Source organism: Penicillium atrosanguineum, assembly GCF_028827265.1.
Source record: "Penicillium atrosanguineum strain IBT 20685 chromosome Unknown utg000001l_segment0_segment0, whole genome shotgun sequence".
In the NCBI taxonomy this organism is placed as follows: domain Eukaryota; kingdom Fungi; phylum Ascomycota; class Eurotiomycetes; order Eurotiales; family Aspergillaceae; genus Penicillium; species Penicillium atrosanguineum.
The window spans coordinates 1,611,307-1,629,736 of NW_026623133.1; the positions used below are offsets into that span (position 1 = coordinate 1,611,307).

The 18,430-nt window shown below is 53.0% G+C and overlaps 10 protein-coding genes across 10 annotated transcripts; 4 read left to right on the forward strand and 6 right to left on the reverse strand.

Annotated features, from left to right (window-relative positions):
* Positions 1–432: 432 nt before the first annotated feature.
* Positions 433–2,899, forward strand: ade1 (bifunctional aminoimidazole ribotide synthase/glycinamide ribotide synthase; the record flags this gene model as incomplete). The annotated part of the gene is made up of 2 exons (XM_056880674.1): positions 433–712; positions 774–2,899. The coding sequence occupies 2 exons, from the start codon at positions 433–435 to the stop codon at positions 2,897–2,899; spliced, it is 2,406 nt and encodes an 801-aa protein (XP_056745912.1).
* An 871-nt stretch (positions 2,900–3,770) lies between these two features.
* On the reverse strand, positions 3,771–5,567 carry act1 (actin; the record flags this gene model as incomplete). The annotated part of the gene is made up of 6 exons (XM_056880675.1): positions 3,771–4,001; positions 4,060–4,831; positions 4,918–4,948; positions 5,107–5,162; positions 5,372–5,402; positions 5,561–5,567. The coding sequence occupies 6 exons, from the start codon at positions 5,565–5,567 to the stop codon at positions 3,771–3,773; spliced, it is 1,128 nt and encodes a 375-aa protein (XP_056745913.1).
* Positions 5,568–6,464: 897 nt separating this feature from the next.
* fes1 (Hsp70 nucleotide exchange factor FES1) lies at positions 6,465–7,175 on the forward strand (the record flags this gene model as incomplete). The annotated part of the gene is made up of 2 exons (XM_056880676.1): positions 6,465–6,866; positions 6,933–7,175. 2 exons carry the CDS (start codon positions 6,465–6,467, stop codon positions 7,173–7,175), a joined length of 645 nt encoding a protein of 214 aa, XP_056745914.1.
* Positions 7,176–7,909: 734 nt separating this feature from the next.
* On the forward strand, positions 7,910–8,647 carry N7443_000621 (UPF0220 family protein; the record flags this gene model as incomplete). Its single annotated transcript, XM_056880677.1, has 3 exons — positions 7,910–8,008; positions 8,128–8,388; positions 8,486–8,647. The coding sequence occupies 3 exons, from the start codon at positions 7,910–7,912 to the stop codon at positions 8,645–8,647; spliced, it is 522 nt and encodes a 173-aa protein (XP_056745915.1).
* A 352-nt stretch (positions 8,648–8,999) lies between these two features.
* Positions 9,000–10,445, reverse strand: N7443_000622 (uncharacterized protein; the record flags this gene model as incomplete). Its single annotated transcript, XM_056880678.1, has 1 exon — positions 9,000–10,445. One exon carries the CDS (start codon positions 10,443–10,445, stop codon positions 9,000–9,002), a length of 1,446 nt encoding a protein of 481 aa, XP_056745916.1.
* Positions 10,446–10,882: 437 nt separating this feature from the next.
* N7443_000623 (Vps55 family protein) lies at positions 10,883–11,575 on the reverse strand (the record flags this gene model as incomplete). Its single annotated transcript, XM_056880679.1, has 3 exons — positions 10,883–11,016; positions 11,188–11,401; positions 11,462–11,575. Coding segments are annotated over 3 exons (462 nt in total), but the record flags the coding sequence as incomplete, so codon positions are not given.
* Positions 11,576–11,853: 278 nt separating this feature from the next.
* pre5 (proteasome core particle subunit alpha 6) lies at positions 11,854–12,757 on the forward strand (the record flags this gene model as incomplete). Its single annotated transcript, XM_056880680.1, has 3 exons — positions 11,854–11,891; positions 11,945–12,056; positions 12,122–12,757. The coding sequence occupies 3 exons, from the start codon at positions 11,854–11,856 to the stop codon at positions 12,755–12,757; spliced, it is 786 nt and encodes a 261-aa protein (XP_056745918.1).
* A 154-nt stretch (positions 12,758–12,911) lies between these two features.
* Positions 12,912–13,759, reverse strand: N7443_000625 (LOG family protein; the record flags this gene model as incomplete). Its single annotated transcript, XM_056880681.1, has 2 exons — positions 12,912–13,590; positions 13,725–13,759. 2 exons carry the CDS (start codon positions 13,757–13,759, stop codon positions 12,912–12,914), a joined length of 714 nt encoding a protein of 237 aa, XP_056745919.1.
* Positions 13,760–14,158: 399 nt separating this feature from the next.
* med6 (mediator complex subunit MED6) lies at positions 14,159–15,279 on the reverse strand (the record flags this gene model as incomplete). The annotated part of the gene is made up of 2 exons (XM_056880682.1): positions 14,159–14,725; positions 14,782–15,279. The coding sequence occupies 2 exons, from the start codon at positions 15,277–15,279 to the stop codon at positions 14,159–14,161; spliced, it is 1,065 nt and encodes a 354-aa protein (XP_056745920.1).
* A 318-nt stretch (positions 15,280–15,597) lies between these two features.
* On the reverse strand, positions 15,598–18,018 carry pabA (aminodeoxychorismate synthase pabA; the record flags this gene model as incomplete). Its single annotated transcript, XM_056880683.1, has 1 exon — positions 15,598–18,018. The coding sequence occupies one exon, from the start codon at positions 18,016–18,018 to the stop codon at positions 15,598–15,600; it is 2,421 nt and encodes an 806-aa protein (XP_056745921.1).
* Positions 18,019–18,430: the final 412 nt, after the last annotated feature.

The following is an 18,430-nucleotide window of genomic DNA, read 5'->3' on the forward strand; positions in this document are numbered from 1 at the left end:
AGCCTTCTTCCAGTACAACCACGCAATTTGGAGTGTTTAGTGTCTGCCATAGATGATACCATGTCTTTTCTCTAATATTAATATGAAAATTGGACTATAGCCCTTATAACACGCCAAAAAGTGCAGCGTGAGTTTATTTCAATTTACCTCCACGGCTCCGATCCCCGGAGAAATACCGCCGCCGGCAGAAAAAAAAGTTATCAGCGCTGCATCAAACTTCACGATTCCTCATCCACTTTTTACGCAGTTGCTTCTCAAGTTTCTCGGCGAGGTGAGTCAATTCAAGCCCCTAGCTTTCCCATTGGGTGTTTCAATTACCCCTCTACATCTACCCATCCCATCTCCACCCTCAAATTCTGTCGGAGGGGCATACCCCGCGGAAGACTCACACAGTCACTAACTTCACCAGTCGCTCGAGACACTGCCCCCACAATGGCCCAAGATCAGTTGCGCGTCCTCATTGTCGGCAATGGTGGCCGTGAGCATGCTCTTGCTTGGAAGCTGAGCCAGTCGTCCCTCGTCGACATTGTCTACGTCGCTCCCGGAAACGGTGGTACTGGTCTGGGTGCTGACAAGAAGATCACCAATGCCAACGTCAAGGGTGATGATTACCCTGGCCTGGTGGCCTTTGCTCAGAAGAACCAGGTCAACCTCGTTGTTCCTGGTCCTGAGGCCCCTCTGGTCGACGGTATCCAGGGCTACTTCCAGGCTGGTAAGTTCAATTATTCTTTTCGATCTCGGCGCAAATTGCTAAGACTTTCTTTTTATTACAGTCGGCATCCGATGCTTCGGTCCTTCCAAGGCTGCTGCTCGCATGGAGGGCTCCAAGACTTTCTCCAAGGACTTCATGCACCGCCACCAGATCCCTACCGCTGCCTTCGGAAATTTCAAGGACTACGAGTCCGCTCGCCAATACCTCGACTCCGTCTCCCACAACGTCGTGATCAAGGCCGATGGCCTTGCCGGTGGTAAGGGTGTTGTTATCCCCACTACCAAGGAGGAGGCGCACCAGGCGCTGAAGGAGATGATGGTGGACCACCAGTTCGGCAGCGCCGGTGACGAGGTCGTCATCGAGGAGTACCTGGAGGGTGACGAGTTGAGCATTCTCACTTTCAGTGATGGCTACACCATTCGCTCCCTGCCCCCCGCGCAGGACCACAAGCGTATCTTTGACGGTGACAAGGGCCCTAACACTGGTGGTATGGGCTGCTATGCTCCTACTCGTATTGCTCCCAAGGAGGTGCGCGACGAGATCGACCGCACTATCATCCAGCCCTCGGTTGATGGTATGCGTCGGGACGGTATGCCCTTCGTTGGTATCCTGTTCACTGGTCTTATGATGACCAAGAACGGTCCCAAGGTCCTCGAGTACAATGTCCGTGGTGGTGACCCCGAGACACAGACCCTGCTCCCTCTGTTGAGCGAGGATACCGATCTGGCTCAGATCATGGTTGCTTGTACCGAGCACTGGCTCGACGGTGTCAACGTCAGGGTCGAGGAGAAGTACTCCACCACTGTCGTCGCCGTCGCTGGCGGCTACCCTGGCTCCTACGCTAAGGGCAAGGCCATTACTCTGGACCCTACCCCCGCTGGCTCTCTCATCTTCCACGCCGGTACCACTATCTCCGGAGGTGAGCTCCAGACAAACGGTGGCCGTGTCATCGCTGCCACTGCCACCGCCTCGACCCTCGAGGAGGCCGTCTCCAAGAGTTACGAGGGCATTGCCACCATCCACTTTGAGGACATGTTCTTCCGCAAGGACATTGCCCACCGCGCATTCCGCCAGACCGCCGACACCTCGCTCACCTACGCCGCCGCCGGTGTCTCCATTGACGCCGGAAACGAGCTGGTCAACCGCATCAAGAGCTCCGTCGCCCGCACCAAGCGCCCCGGCACTGACGCCGTCATCGGTGGCTTCGGTGGTCTCTTCTCTCTGCCCGCCGCCAACTCCGTCTACCATCCTCACTCTCCCACCCTCATTGGAGCCATCGATGGCGTCGGTACCAAGCTTAAGATCGCCCACACTGTCGGCATCCACGACACCGTCGGTGTCGACCTCGTCGCCATGAACGTCAACGACCTGGTCGTCCAGGGTGCTGAGCCCCTCTTCTTCCTCGACTGCTACTCCTGCGGCCACCTCGACGTTCCCACCGCCACAGCCTTCGTCACCGGTGTCGCAGACGGCTGTGTCCAAGCAGGCTGTGCTCTGATCGGTGGTGAAACCGCTGAAATGCCCGGCCTCTTCATCGACGACACCTACGATGCCGTCGGTGCCGCAGTCGGCGCTATCAACACTACCGGCCCCAACGCCCGCCCTATCCTGCCCTACACCGACGCCATGCTTCCCGGTGACGTCCTGCTGGCCCTCGGCTCCTCCGGCCCTCACTCAAACGGCTACTCGCTCGTTCGCAAGATCGTCGACCGCGCCGGCCTGTCCTACACCGACAAGTCCCCCTTCACCGTGCCTGGCCTGCCCAAGGACGTTTCCCTCGGCCGTGCTCTCCTCACCCCAACTCGCATCTACGTCAAGTCCATCTTGGCCGCTCTCGCCGCTCACCCCGCCGCTATCAAGGGTCTTGCCCATATCACCGGCGGTGGTCTGATTGAGAACGTTCCCCGTATGCTGCCGAAGACCCTGTCTGCGCACATTGACGTCCGCACCTGGGCCCAGCCCCCCGTCTTCCAGTGGCTTCAGCGCGCCGGTAACGTCTCCGCTGCCGAGATGGCTCGTGCCTTCAACTGCGGTGTTGGTATGATCATCGCCGTGGACCCTGCTTCTGAGGCTGCTGTTCGTCAGAGCTTCGAGGCTGCTGGTGAGGCTGTCTACCGTATTGGTGAGCTGCAGGCTCGTGCTGAGGACGAGGGCTGTGTTCTCTCTGGTCTTGAGTCTTGGGCTTAGATGTGGCATTTGGTTTTTGATTTGCCACTTGTCTCGTTCTTGTTTCTCTTTTCTTTTTCTTGAAACCTTTTGGTTTGCGTTTTATACAAACAAAATGGGGCTTGTGAGTCCTGGAATGACTGATGCTGATATTGATCCTGTATGAAGGATAAATGATATATACTCCCGCACTTTGAGCAATGAAGATTTCACTAGAGTCTTTTCCTTGATTTTAGCCTTGTACCCCAGATAGGATGGTGGTTTCCCTAAGCCAGAGGACTCGACTATATCCGTGGCCGTAAATCTGTAACAGACTCTTGCCCCACGGGTTCCCTTCATATGTATCGGCCGAACCTCTGTAAATAATAGAGGGCGCCTATTCGTCGAGCGACAGGAGAGTTATGTTTCAAACTAAGTAAGGGATATCTCTTTCCAGACGTCAACTCTGTGACCTCAGCGGCAGCTACTGACTCTTAAGGGGCGAGGAGTACGCTACGAGCTTCAAGTGTGGTCTACGACGTGAACAGAAAGGCACGACTCAACAATTCGAAGATAGTTAGGCTAGAACAGAAAAAGGAACGCGAACCTGTGCCAACTCCATGTACACATCCTCACCTACACCGTGTCGCCTCGGCGTGTGGCGTGTGCGCCCTGGAGGTCGGCGGGGGGTCGGGAGATTCAAAGAGGGGCTCGAGCCGGACTCGCAAAGAAACAAAAGACGAGAAAATAAAACAAGGACCGACTCTATTCCACTAAAATCGAGAATTTCCATTTTCAGGCTATTCGCTGGATAATGCGAGTCCAACAACGCTTGCGATCCACCAGTGCCTCCATCCTGCCTTTTGATACACCAGGAAAGTACGAGCGAAGACGATCAACAACGTGTAGAAGCTTAGAAGCACTTGCGGTGGACAATGGAGGGACCACTCTCGTCGTACTCCTGCTTGGAGATCCACATCTGCTGGAAGGTAGACAGGGAGGCGAGAATGGATCCACCGATCCAGACGGAGTACTTGCGCTCCGGGGGAGCGATGATCTTGACCTTCATGGAAGAAGGAGCAAGGGCAGTGATCTCCTTCTGCATACGGTCGGAGATACCGGGGTACATGGTGGTACCACCAGACTGGGGAAGTTAGTATTTGATATGTAGATGCTAGGGTAGAGAAGGGGGGGAGACATACCATGACAATGTTGCCGTACAGATCCTTACGAACATCAACATCACACTTCATGATGGAGTTGAAGGTAGTGACGTGGATACCACCAGACTCAAGACCCAGAACGTTGGGCTGGAACAGAGCCTCAGGAGCACGGAAGCGCTCGTTGCCAATGGTGATGACTTGTCCATCGGGAAGCTCGTAAGACTTCTCGAGGCTGGAGGACTGGGAAGCGGTCTGGATCTCCTGCTCGAAGTCGAGGGCGACGTAGCAGAGCTTCTCCTTGATGTCACGGACAATTTCACGCTCGGCAGTGGTGGAGAAAGTGTAACCACGCTCAGCCAGAATCTTCATCAGGTAGTCGGTAAGATCACGGCCAGCCATGTCAATACGCGAGATAGCGTGGGGAAGGGAGAAACCCTCGTAGATGGGGACAACGTGGGTAACACCGTCACCGGAGTCAAGGACGATACCGGTGGTACGACCGGAAGCGTACAGGGACAGAACGGCCTGGATGGAGACGTAGAAGGCGGGGGCGTTGAAGGTCTCGAAGACAATCTGGGTCATCTTCTCACGGTTGGACTTGGGGTTAATGGGAGCCTCAGTCAAGAGGATGGGGTGCTCCTCGGGAGCCACGCGGAGCTCGTTGTAGAAGGTGTGGTGCCAAATCTTCTCCATGTCGTCCCAGTTGGTGACAACACCGTGCTCGATGGGGTAGCGCAGAGTCAGGATACCACGCTTGGACTGAGCCTCATCACCAACGTAGGAGTCCTTCTGACCCATACCAATCATGATACTGCGCGCATGTTAGTTTTTGGGGGGTCATTTCAAAATTTGCCATCCATTCGGTGATGGAGAACAAAAGGGAGAGGTGAAATTTACCCATGGTGACGGGGACGACCGACAATGGAGGCTAATCATTGGAGTCAGTAAAATTTAACATTTCCAATAACGGAGTGAAAAGCAGAGCCGCAAATAGGGCCCAAAAAGCACGAGGTGGTTGACAACCCACGCAAGGGCGGGAGTCCGTGCCAGGAGGAGGGGTGTCGGGTTCTGTGGGGTTGCACTTACGGAAGACAGCTCGAGGTGCGTCGTCACCGGCGAAACCGGCCTTACACATACCCGAACTAGACAATTCATCAGTAAATGGATCCCTCAATCATTGGTATTCTTGTCTGCTCAGCGCCAACGCTGGGAGTGGCCTGGGAGGCGATTGGGGACTCAATTTGCGGTGGCGTCGGATAGGGGGGAGATGACAGATGGACCGCGACCGAAATGACGAGTACCCAAACACAACCAGGTCGAGCTCCCAGGTGAATCGCGATGCATCACGTACCCATTGTCGATAACGAGAGCAGCAACTTCCTCTGTAGTAGAAGGAACGGATTAGCCACGAGCCCGGGATGTCGAGTTGAGCGGCCACCGGTCAGCTTGGGTAGGCCTCCCCCCAGCTCTGGAGGGAGGGGGGGGGGAAGAAGTCATATCCAAGTGGGTGAGGGAGCCACCAACGGTAGAGATCACATACCTTCCATGGTGAATGAAAGTTAGACTAAAGGGAGATGGAAAGGTTATAGAGATGGGGAGAGAGAGTTAGGGGAGAGAAGAGAAGGAAGGGAGAAGTGGAGAGGAGGGGAGGGTTTGTGATGGTTGGGACGTGGACCTGGTGTGTGCGCCTGGGTCTCGACTAGCCAACCCCCCGATCGACCGCCTCTACTTGATAAACTTCATTCCAAGGCAGAAAGGTCCGATTATCTTTATTTTACAATGCAATTGCGCATCCTCGTGGGGGCACAGGGTCCTGTCGCCTCAGACCCTACGGGGCACGGTGCATCCCATAGTGCTGACCCAACTACGCGGCCACGACATCATGATCTTGGCGCCTATTAATAACACGATGTACCTAGGATGCCTAAAACGACGTCTAGAATGTCCAGTGTCCAACTGGATACATTCCCAGGTTTTAACATGTGGCGGGGGGGGACGTTTAAACCGGGAAAGCAGGTCACTTCTAAGTATAGAACCCCTCCTTTTCTCAGCCGCCACGGGCCACGTAGGGTCAGCAGAGGTACTTAGAGGGTACCGGCACTCTGCATAGACCAGATCATAGTTTTGACTTTAAAACACAAGATTCAATGGCTGTAGGCACAACAGATGTGCTCCATGCATTCACTGCCCAACCTAGGATGTCCATCAGGCTACCTAGATACGGTGCACGGTACACGCAATCTGTCTACCGCCATTTCGACCACGGTGGCAGTGTCGGAAGACGGTGTGTCAAGTCACGTGCTGGAACCCGCTGGGTGCCGCACGAAGCATCTCGATTCTGCGATTATGTCATCCGGTATAATTTCATTGTCCCTCTTATATCTACGGAGCTGCACTCTTGAGTTCGACCCTCCACTGCGCTATACCTTCCCCATCTACTCAATATGGACCCTTCAATGAACAAGCTCCTCAAGTGGAGTGTCACCAACTCCCAACAGCAGAACGACGATGGCACCGCCACTGCCCCTCCCCCCGCCGACCAGCCCCGCGGCAATTTGACTCCGGACATGATCAATGCTCTGTTCGGCGGTCCTACCGAGGCTGACCTCATGAAGGCTGCCATGGAGGTCCTGCATTCCGACGAGTCTGACCTCGAGAACAAGCTCATCGCCTTTGACAACTTCGAACAGCTCATTGAGGGCATCGACAACGCCAACAACCTCGAGCCTTTGGGTCTCTGGAGCCCATTGGTCCAGCTTCTTAAGCACGAAGAGCCCGACCTGCGCCGCTACGCTGCTTGGTGTATCGGCACTGCCGTGCAGAACAACGAGAAGGCGCAAGATAAGGTATGTACATCCGGAACCCCCGCATCCGGCGCAATTCGTGCGATTGAGGCTAACATTTCTGCGCAGCTTGTCGTCTTGAACGCTATTCCTACTCTTGCCAACATGGCCATTACTGACCCCAACGCTCTCGCACGCAAGAAGTCGATCTATGCACTCTCCTCTGCTGTGCGCAACTATCAGCCCGCTATGAACGAATTGGTCAAAGCTCTTCCGGAGGGTTACTCCGCCGAGAAGGTCGACTCGGGCGATATGGAGGCCGTGGATGCTATAATGGACAAGTTGCGGGAGACTCCTGTCGGCTCTGAGTGAATTGCTGCCAGACAGTAAAATTATGTTTTATGGCATGCCTCTCCGATGCTGCATAGCAGCGTGTGAAGAAAACGATGCGCTGGAATAAACCTCGATGCAGTATCTTGGCGCCAGCGTACTGCGCCGGTGCAAAGAGCACCGGTGGCATGACTCGCTTGGGCGTTGACCAAGAGACTGGCTACGACACCTCGAGCCGATACACGGACCACGGTGAAAGTGACGTTCGTGCAAGGATGCATTGAACAGGCGGATGTATTTCGTCTCGTGATCCCGTGTAACGACTCGTTACGCAAGCCTAAATCTAGGCAGGAAAAGTTTGAATTTGAACTATACCCCAGGACTTTGGTCCTACCAATACATTCCAATTTACTGTGAAAGTTCCGATAAATAAATGTGCTACCTAGAATCGTCTGCGTAGAGCCTCCAAGTCCATTGGAACCGTGGAAGTATATCTCGCTGCCTGCCCATTTAAGATCGCTCGGTAATATGGATGACGACAACACCACTCCTCAAACTTAAAGGAAGCAAAGGCAGAAGCATTCTTGCAACTTGGAAAACTCCAAGATCCGAAATATGGACCAAATCGTATTCGGAACCGGAGTGTACTCCCATGCACGACATAGACATAGCCTGAAACATCCGCTACATATATCCCCGGCCCGACATTTCTCCGAAAGACTATCGTCATCCTCCTCACGCCCAACCACCATCACATCGAACAAATCACACAAACCATGGACGTCTCAAGCAACCGTCTTTTCCGCTTCTCCAAGCCAGAATGGCTCAACAACGCCGCCGTCCGTAACGCAGGCGTCTACACCTCCGGCGCCCTGGTAAGTCCAGTCCAGTTCCCACCCCCAACCTCTCGAGTCGCATGCAGCTCCTCAATTACAACCTCCAGTATATACACTACCTATTCAGCTTAAGCTAATGCTTCGTGTTTAATGTGTAGTTCGCCGCGGGCTTCTTCTTCCTCGTTGATGTCGCCGCCTTCTCGCATAGCCCCCTCAATGGCTCAGACGTGCATATCAAGTTCGTCGACTGGATCCCCGGCATCTGCTCCGCGCTTGGCATGCTGGTGATCAACTCGATTGAGAAGTCGAGGTTGCAGGCCGATAGTTTCAGTTATTCGGGTACTGGGGTTGCGTGGAAGGCGCGCTTTGTGCTTTTCCTTGGCTTTGCGCTTTTGGCTGGCGGTCTTGCTGGGAGTGTGGTACGTATTCTTTTCCTTCCCCTGTTTTGGATCCTTCTATCCGGGCCCGGGTCTGAGGTGTTGTTGGGAGTCGAGTGGCTAATATGAAGCGGAATAGACTGTTATGGTTCTTAAATACCTTATGAAGGACTATCCGATTCAGACGCTCTACTTCGGTATCGCGAATGTGGTTGCTAATGGTCTGGTTATGATGAGCTCGGTTGTTCTCTGGGTTTCGCAGAATATCGAGGACGACTATACCTACAATCTGGCGCTGTGATTATCCTTACCGATACCGATACCGATACCCTAGATTAGGTATTTATGGCGGAGGGTTGGCTTTGTATTTTATGCGCTGATGAATTGGCTTGGGCATTCGCATCTGGCTTACGGGCTAGGACTTAGCGTCTATGAATTGGAATCGATTTGTTTCTTGAGTTTGAGATTTGTAGATTGGGTTCCATTGTAAGATGCAATGTAAAAAGAAAAAGATGATGCGATTGCGCTACTTGATGGTAGAGACACCTCGGAAATGTGAAAATTATCCCATGCAATCTCTAAACGCCCCGAAGTAGATGCAGCGTTAGTCCGTAAAGTCGTAATATGGCGTTAGCAAATCCATGCATATTCCCTCAATGATCCTCGCAGAAAAGTCTCAGTAGCTCGTCGATACAAGTCATGGTTTTGTTCTTCTCTAGTAACACAGGTGGTGACCCCGCAGACTCTTTGAGATACCTGCGCAGTGCAAAGGCTGCTGCTTTGTAGGTTGCGTGGTACATAGACTTGAACTCATCATCGTCTGCAGAAGCACCTGGTGCTGGTGTCTCCGCGCGCAATGTCTCTGGCGCTGGTGTTGCATTTGACCCTTCAGGATCGTCTCCAGAAGCGAGCTTGGTTGAGGCTCGCGTGTTTGAGCGATGGAAACCATAGAGACGCATAGCTGTGAGGATGGTTCTCGTGATGAGATTCTTGTTCTCTGCAATAATGGCTTCAATGCTTTTGGGTGGGGAGCTGGGCATCGCTGTATCATCGAGCGAGACGGAGAGTCCTGACGGTATTTGGGTCTGCTGCAGCCCGCGACGTGAGGTGGAGTCGAGGAAAGGGTTTGGTGTTGGTGCTCGCTTTTGAGGGTCGGCATTTACACCTGGAGTTCCTCGCGCACCGAGTCTGCTACCTGGACGGTGCATGTTCGCGCCGATGGATACAGAGCGTGACCTGTGTGCAGCGACTCGGTCGAGTGATGGAAGACTTGGCGTGTCATCTTCGGGTTCACGCTTCACGCGGAGAGATTGGAGGTTCTGTGATGATGATAATGGTCGTGATGTTGCCATTAGTTGGGAGACGGCCTCGCCGCCTCGTTGCCGTACACGCCGGTGGTGCTGTGCTGCGACTTCGAAGAGAGTTGCGACCCGTTTCCTCTTAGGGCTGGGCGAGCTGATATCTGGAAGAAATTCGGCCTGTGTGGAGGCTTGTTCGCCGTCGCAGCTTTGTGGTGGAGATGGGAAGGCTTGTGCTTGAGCGAGGAGAGAGGTTGAGAGTGGTGCCGCATAGATCCTCAGCTCATACGGCTTGTTGGGTGGTGGAATCACTTGGCCATTGATCTCAGATGGCGACGAATGTGGTGGAGTGGGTGGGCGTGCACAAGATGTCGCGCTGGATAATACGCCATAGATCAAGAAATCTGACGTGACCACGCCGGTCTTCTTAACCGGAGTGCCATCTACACTAACTAGCAGGCCGACTGGACACTGTAATGACTGGTGGAGGTCTAATTCGTTTTCGCCCAGCCAGATAGCGCCGGTAAGCTTGGTCTGAAGCCATTGTGACGTGCCGGCGTGGATTGTGTGTAACTCGAGATTGGGACCCGCTCGCGCGTGTAGTGGGATGAGTGACGGATTCACAAAGCTGCGTAGAGCAAGTTTCGAGCCTTTGGGTACATCGCATGGCCAGTGAGAGGTCGGATCGACCAAACGGATGCCTGCGAAGGTTAGCAAGCAGCGCAAGATATCGAGCCGCGTTGGTGGTGTTACCTTCCAGTTGGCGATCCGAACCCAGGGAGATAGACCCTGTCCAGACATTCATATTCAACAGTTCAACAAAGGGCCCGTCTCACATGTTCATTTCGTTGTGGTGTTGTCGATGTTGGTCCACAATTACGTCTATTGACACCCGCGGGACGCGCTAGATCGCGCGCGGTCACGTGAGCCACATCTATTTTAAATTGCCCCAAGTCTTGTTCAACGTTGATGGTTTGCGAGTTGAAATAAACGAAAAATATCTATATATACACTGTGTTAAACGTACCCCCAGAGTATCATAGCCAATGAAATGCAAAAGCCATTGAGCGTAATGGACGCTGGGACCCTTTCCCAGCCACTCGTTTGAAACATGTCGTGCATAGGAGAAACCAAGCTTGTCGAGAAGTAGATGTCATCATAAAAGCAATTTGAACGTTGGAGGGCTCCCAAGAACAGGCTAGTAAGCCGAGGAACTATCACCAGCCATTCACTCGCTATCAGAACTCCTCCTGCTCTTGGAAGAACATGGAGAAGCTAATGATCGTACCATAGATTAAGAGACCACCGCAAATAGACATAATCATGGCCGGGAGGCCGATTTCTCCGCTATGGGCCAAGATGGCGGGGAGTGCTAGAACAGGGGCTGTCAGCGAATCGAGACTTGTGACAAACTGTAACCAGTGGCAAAATAATCAAGAAGGATCTGAGTATCCGGGAAAAAGGATGTTCATTGGTGTAGACGCAGAAGCAGTTGAAGGAGGTAGACATGCGGGGAAAGGCATCGCAACGGGACGAAACTCACCAATTCCAGTGAGGACCAGGAAACCAGTCATAAACCGCCCAAAGTCCATCGCGGAGTTGCTCGAGCTGTCCATGAAATCATCTGGGTTCGCAACTCGTCCACAGATCCAATTGGGGAGCGGCGCAATGATATAGACGGCGACGACCAGGAGCGGCCAGTACTTGTGCCAGAGGGCGGAGGAGAGAATAACGAGGAGGAATCCGATTGCGAGCACCTAAGAAACAATAAGTCTATGTCCCTCAACCAAGCGCATGAGTTAGACGTAAGCTCGTACAAATGACAGCGCGATGATGGTCTTGAGTCCAGCCGCCATGATTGCGGAGTCGCCGAAGCTGCGGGACAAAAAGGAGGCGTAAAGGGTGCGACGCAGTATCCAGATGATGGAGTGATCTGTAGCGCAGGGATGGTAGTCCCAGAGGGATTGAGAGGTGGGAGCTCGGAGGTGTTGCGAGGAATGAGTGACGTTGGCGCCTGACGGTCACTGGGTGTGGCTGCCTCAGGCTGCAAGAGCTCATGCTTCACACCGCGTCACCTTCACCTGCCTGCTCCAGCTTCCCCATCTCTGCCCCGGGCTCCCATCTTGATTGTCTGCTTTTTTATTTCTTTGCCTGACCGAGTCCCTATCTAAATTCATATTTCCCGATCTGATTCGTCTTTACCTCCGCCATGTTCAGAAACAACTACGACAACGATGCTGTCACCTTGTAAGATCTCCCCCGATCCACCTAGGAACACATCCTAATTCGAGCCCCATTAGCTCCCCGCAAGGCCGGATATTCCAGGTCGAATATGCACAGGAAGCTGTGAAGCAGGGTTCCGTCGTCGTGGGATTGGTGAACAAGACACATGCCGTCCTGGTTGGCCTGAAGGTTCGCTCTACCCCAAACACAAAGAACATATCAGAATTGAGCTAAAAGCGCATTCTCCTTTCCAGCGCAACGCAGAAGAACTCTCCTCCTACCAGAAGAAGATCATCGAGATCGACTCGCACATGGCCATTGCCATCGCAGGCCTGGCATCCGACGCCCGCGTCCTCTCCAACTTCATGAAGCAGCAATCCCTCGGCTCCAAGATGACCTACGGCCGACCAATTCCGCTCGACCGCATCGTCTCGCAGATCGGTGACCGCGCCCAGACCAACACCCAGCACTACGGGAAACGGCCCTACGGTGTCGGCTTGCTGGTAGCCGGTGTTGACGAGGCCGGCCCGCACCTGTTTGAGTTCCAGCCCTCCGGCCTCACTCACGAGATGGTTGCTTGTGCTATCGGTGCCCGCTCGCAGATGGCCCGTACGTACCTCGAGCGTAATTTGGATAAGTTCCACGATTGCAGTCGCGATGAGCTGATCAACCACGGCCTGCGTGCGCTCAAGGAGAGTCTGAGCCAGGATAAGGAGCTTACGGTGGATAATACCTCGGTTGGTGTTGCTGGTTTGGCTGGTGAGGGCACTAAGGGCCGCTTTGAGAGCTTCAAGCTGTATGAGGGACAGGAGACGGTGCCTCTATTGGAGGCGCTCGAGCGCTCCGAGCAGTCTGGTACAGCCGAAGATGAGACCATGGAGGATTCATAATTTCGAGTTTTTTAATGAGAGCATAGACATGAATAATTGATGCTGTGCACTGTCTTTCTATACCATCTACCGTGGACCTGATTTATCTGATTTATCTGATCCCTGCCCATGCTCTTGATCTTCATACCTCATGAAAACCAGTCTTGCAGCACCCTCACTCTTCCCCCCAGTTCAACTGCATCCGATCACAACTACACTGATAAGCCAAAAGCTTGGGCCAAACCTCTGTAGGATCCTTAGCTTCACACAGAATCGACCCATTCTCCCCACTAATGAACCCCTCCGAAACAGCATTCTTCACCCAACCCAACAACCCATCCCAATACCCATTAATGTTCAACAACACAACTCCCACCCGATGAATCCCCAACTGATTCCACGTCGTCATCTCCATCACCTCCTCAATCGTACCAAAGCCTCCAGCAAGCGAAACAAAGCCCGACCCAGGCCCTCCCTCAAGCACCTTCCTCGCCATAAGTCGCTTACGCGTGTGCATGTCCGGTACGATCGTCGTCATCCCGTACTCTGATTCCGGGATTCCGTTTTCTTCGGTTTCAGAGATTACTCGTTCCGCGGCTTTGCCTTCCCCACTGGTGTTGCCGTTGGCGACGCTGTGCTCGGCGGCCACAGTGGAGATCTTGACTAGGGCGCGGGGGATTACGCCGTGAACTGCCTGTGGGCCGGAGAGGGAGACGAGGGTTTTGGCTATTTCACCCATTAGGCCCGTTGTGCCGCCCCCGTAGACTAGTTGGACGTTGTTCTTATGAAATTCGTAGGCCAGGGTTCGTGCTGCTTCGAGGTGGACTGGGTCTTTGCCGGCTGTTGAGCCGCAGCTGATATTATTGTTAGCTACAAAACATCGTGTAGGGAGGGGCTTCCCAGGGTCTGAGGTGAACGGGTATCGTTTGGAGGGGTAGGTGTTGAGATGTTGGAGATGTAGATCGCGGTGAGGGGAGGGGTGGCTTACAAGACGCAGACGACCGGGGGCTTGTCTTGAGTCATGGTGGTATTTAGCTGACAGGTAGCTTTGTCTCAAAGATTTTTGAGAATATAGAGAAGGTACTCTGAGAGAAAAGAAGAGTAAAAGTGGCGAGAAGCTGGTGACGGTGAACCGTGAGGGGCCGATAAGAGATAAAGAGTCCCTTTTGAGTCACGCTGGTCCATTCGACTATGTGGTTGGCTACGGTTACACAAGTCTTCACTCGGTTGGGGTTAATTCTCTTGTTTCTCGCTTTCATTTCGGCAATGAGCAACTTGCATTGCCCTAACCATGCTCCTCGAGACTCCAATCCCTGTAATGTCCATGCTAGACTCCAGAAACACCAGTATAAATCGCGCAAAACGCCCGCCCACATGTATCACAGATTAGGGGCAAAATGGGTATCATAGATGCGAATCCTCTCAGCTCGCAATCCGGTTCTTCTTGCGCTTCCCCCTATTCTCTCCCGAGCTCGGCGGTGAATTACCCATGTCCGACGCTTTCCCGGGCGTGTCCACCCTGACCTGCGGCGTAGATACGCGTCCAGCCGGGCGAGGCGTATTGGCCGTGACACCTGGTCCGGTCCTGAGCGCGGCCTGAGATGTACCAGCTGCACGGTCGTTTTCACCGGCGCGTGACATGATGAATGAGCCTGGCTCACCGACTAGTGGATTCTCGTCCATGAATTCGTCTCCATACTGTGTAAATAAATTGAACGCTTCACCCAAGCTTCGGGTATCCTGGAAGCTGGTGTTCGTGCTCGTGTTGGATATGCCGAGGCCTGCTTTGGCGGATGCTTGTGTGTCGGCGGTGGAGGGGTGTGGGACGTCGGGCATGGGGGTGTTCTCCTTGCTTTGTTGCGAGGCTTGTGGGCCGGTCTCCGTGGCGCGGGCCATCGGTGGCATGTATGTGTGTCCGTAGGACGGTGTAAAGGAGGGCAGCGTCGACGCAGTCTTCATTAGTCGTGATAGGGATGTAACGGCTGATAGCTGTAGGAGAGATTGTTAGTCCTCTGCAAAACAACTGCGATAAGAGGGAAGCTTACGATTCGATTGCCCACTACACTGGCAACAGATGGAGCCATGTAGATGCAATCGCTGACGACGAAGTATGTGGAAATCACTGACACCTCGTCATCCATGCCGCTGCGTTTCCGCCGGTTCTGCTTCCGGATCACCCAGACGTTGGACGGCTCATGCGCAAAGCGAGTGTCAGACTGGGCAGCGGCTTGTAGGGGATCATATGCGACAATGAATTCCAGGCCTTGCATAGTCTTAAGGCGAGCTTCGAAAGCTTCGCGCGTCTCGACGAAATGGCGGAAGGCCTCATTGTAGTTGGCTTGAATAGCTAGTGAGGCATTGTTCGAGGTAGGGTCGAAGAAAGGGGATTCGGCGAAATAAAACAGAACTGTAAGAGAAGTTAGTCTAGAATCACGAGCCAATGGCAGCGGACTGACTGTTGTTAGAGTGTAGGAACCCCCCATCATCTGGACGTGCGGGGGAGACCGCCAGAGGATTTCCTCCATCGCTTCTTGGCTGGCCATTCTGAAATCTCCGAAATATACGGCTCCCAATTCAGACCAGCTGCAGCAGGATTAATTTCGACTTCAGAGGCAGAACTTGAGGCGGGAATAATTGAAGAAAGTCAAGGTTAAAGGTGGAGGTGGAGAAAAAGTGATGTTTTGGTTGTTTGCATCTATCTATCTTTATCTTTGGCGTCAATGTTCAAACAAAATTCCCCCAACTCCAACGCTAATGTTGAATAAAATTCTTCACCCTAGCTCATTGTTCAATTGTTGAAGATACAATGAGCTGTTTTGGTAGTGAGGATTTGCGTCTATAATAAGAAATGCGAATCAGGGTCACCGACTTGCCCCTTCAGCCTCGGATGGAGCGAAGACATTGCAGACCGTGCGCAGCTTTGTCAACATCTCCTGCCATTCACCCTCGGCTGTGCTGAGGGTGGTAACTGCACCACCAGCACCGATTCTCCAAGTCTGTTGTTGACCTTGAGGCTCGGTAGTACAAGTAAATGCCGTGCGAATCAGAACCGAGAAGCTGCCACCACCGCCCAGATCTAGGTAGCCCATGACGCCGGAGTAGATGCTACGCTTCCTGTCCTCGATGTTTTGGAGATGCATACAGGAGCGTTCCTTGGGTGCGCCAGTCATAGACCCGGGAGGCAAGCACCGCTGAAGAGCCGTTAGACCATGAACAGCCATGTTGGAAGACTTCAGCTGAGGCATGTGTCGAACAGCGAATCCAGGGTGGTCGGGATTGACAACACCCTTGACATGGGTAATCATCTGGTAAACGCGACCGTGGTCTTCGACTTCCAACAATTTCTCGACATGGACACCACCAGATCCACAGATACCATACAGATCGTGTCGAATGAGATCGGCGATCATCAGGTTCTCGGCCATTTCCTTCGTCGAGCCCAGGATCTCACGAGCCTTCTCTATGGTCATCTCGGGTGTCTTGCGGACGGTACCCTTCATCGGCTTCATCTCCAAAGTAGACTCTCGATCCCAATTGAGGAAGCATTCTGGACTGCTGCTGACGACCTTGGCGTGTCCCAAGTCTGCAAATGCACTGAACGCGGCGGGGTTGTATTTCCTCAATTTCTTGTATAGTTTCCAGGGGAATGTAATACGGCCTTCTTCCGTTGTGGGAGTCGGTAGGGTGATGGATGTCTCGGAGGTGAGGCACAGCTCATATGATTCTCCGGCTTCCAGTTCTGCCTTGCAAGACTCAATCTGTCGTTTATAAATGGCTTCCTCTGGGAATACAATCTTTCCTTCGCAGAGGATAGAGTTCAAAAATTGGGCGTCGGCTTCTTGGTCGGCTCTAGAGCTGCTTGAATAAGCCTCTAGAGATTTCAATGTCTCGTCAAGCCAGCCCGACGGCTGATTATCGGACTCGCGAGTCGATTGCAAGATAAGGTTGCCGGTATTGTTGTCGATAATGATGCTCCTGTCACACCATAGCAAGCTGGCATCTGGAGGATCTTCCAAAGAACGAGTCGATGACCTCTCAGTCGAGTGTTCATATGAAACAGAGACGTGATCTGACCCCTTTGGATGAGGGAGACATGCAAGACCCAGTTCATAGGAAAAGTAGCCGAGGAAACCACCCCAGAACGGAGATTCCGGGCTACCAAGATTGACCTTCTTCATGTCCATCAAATATCGCAAAGCATCCCAGAGCTGGGTGACAGAAAGAGTCTTCTCGACAGCTTCGTGTTCACCCTGTAATTGGCAAAGACTCAGATGCTGAGTTTCAACGCTGTATTCAAGTCTCCAGGACCCCGGACTGGGAATTGATATAATGCTATACCGCCCATTAGACTGGAACAGCACAGTCGGCGCCCCGGGCTTGTTGAAAACCTCACTGACATCCTCTGGAGTCAGACCTCGCCCCAGAGACCGGTATGCCGAAACAGCCGAAGTCGCCTCGCTCCATTTCAGCATCTCGTAAGCGACATCCGGGAAAGCGCTCATATCATTCTGAGGACTGATGATGGTTTCAGAGAGAGTCCCATATCCCCCACGCCCGACAACCTTGTTGAAGGTAAGAGCCATCCGCCACCAATTCTGTAGCAAAGACTTGCAAGCATCTTTCTCTGACTTGCACGATTCAGGATGAAACTGTACACCCCAGAATGGCTTTTGACGATGGCGCACCGCCATTGGGATCTCACTATCCGAGCCAGAAGAGTTTTCAAGAGATAACCACGCCAGAAATTCGAGATGATCCGACGATAAGCGCTGCGAATGACTCAAAGAGTCCATATTGGCATACAGCGAATGATAAAGTGTCACTTCGACAGAAGGAAGGCCCTCAAAGACATCCTTCGAGCTTGTCGATATATGTCGCACTTGGCCATGGAGAGGATACGGAAGCCGGTCAATGGACACACCATGATGCAGACATAAGCTTTGAAAACCCAGACAGATGCCAAGCACCGGGAGCAACTCGGCACCCTGGAGATTCCAGATATCGCGCATGATGCCGACATCTTTAGGCAAGTTGGGGTTTCCCGGCCCAGGTCCTAACACAATGGCTTCGTAGTGGCGTAGAAATTCGCGCATGTTGCCATCTGGCCATTCGGAGTCGATGGTCATTACTGTGACTTTGGCGCCAAGGGTCTCTTCCAGCATCGCAACGACATTGTATGAGAATGAGTCGTATGCGTCAACATAGAGAATACTCTTCTGGGTCTTGCTTAACTGTGCGGTCTCCGACCCATCCCCATCCCAGCTGCCTAATAACGGCGCCATGGTGAAATGGAATCAGAGGGACAATATTCTGACTGTGGAGAAAGATAATGCGCAATGCTGCCGATCACGTTGCGTGAATTCGGGGATTTCTTTTCTCTTTTAGGCTTTCGAGATTCCCGAGCTCATTGAATGTCCAGGTGTCGAGTGGCGAGTACCGAGTCTCGCACGTCCGTGTTCCCGTTGCCGCGGAGTAAGACAGACGGAGAATATTAGTGCCGCATAGTATGTCAGGCCTAGTATATAAAGGGACAATGCATTGTGATGGAGGGGAAAAGAAAAAAAATTAAGGTTGAAATGCAAGGGAAAAAGCGGGTACAGCCGGAAATCGGATGGAGCCACTTCGGGTGGCGACGCTTTTTTCTATTGTTCTGAATGTTCTAGATATTCTGGCTATCTATTTGCTAAGTGACTG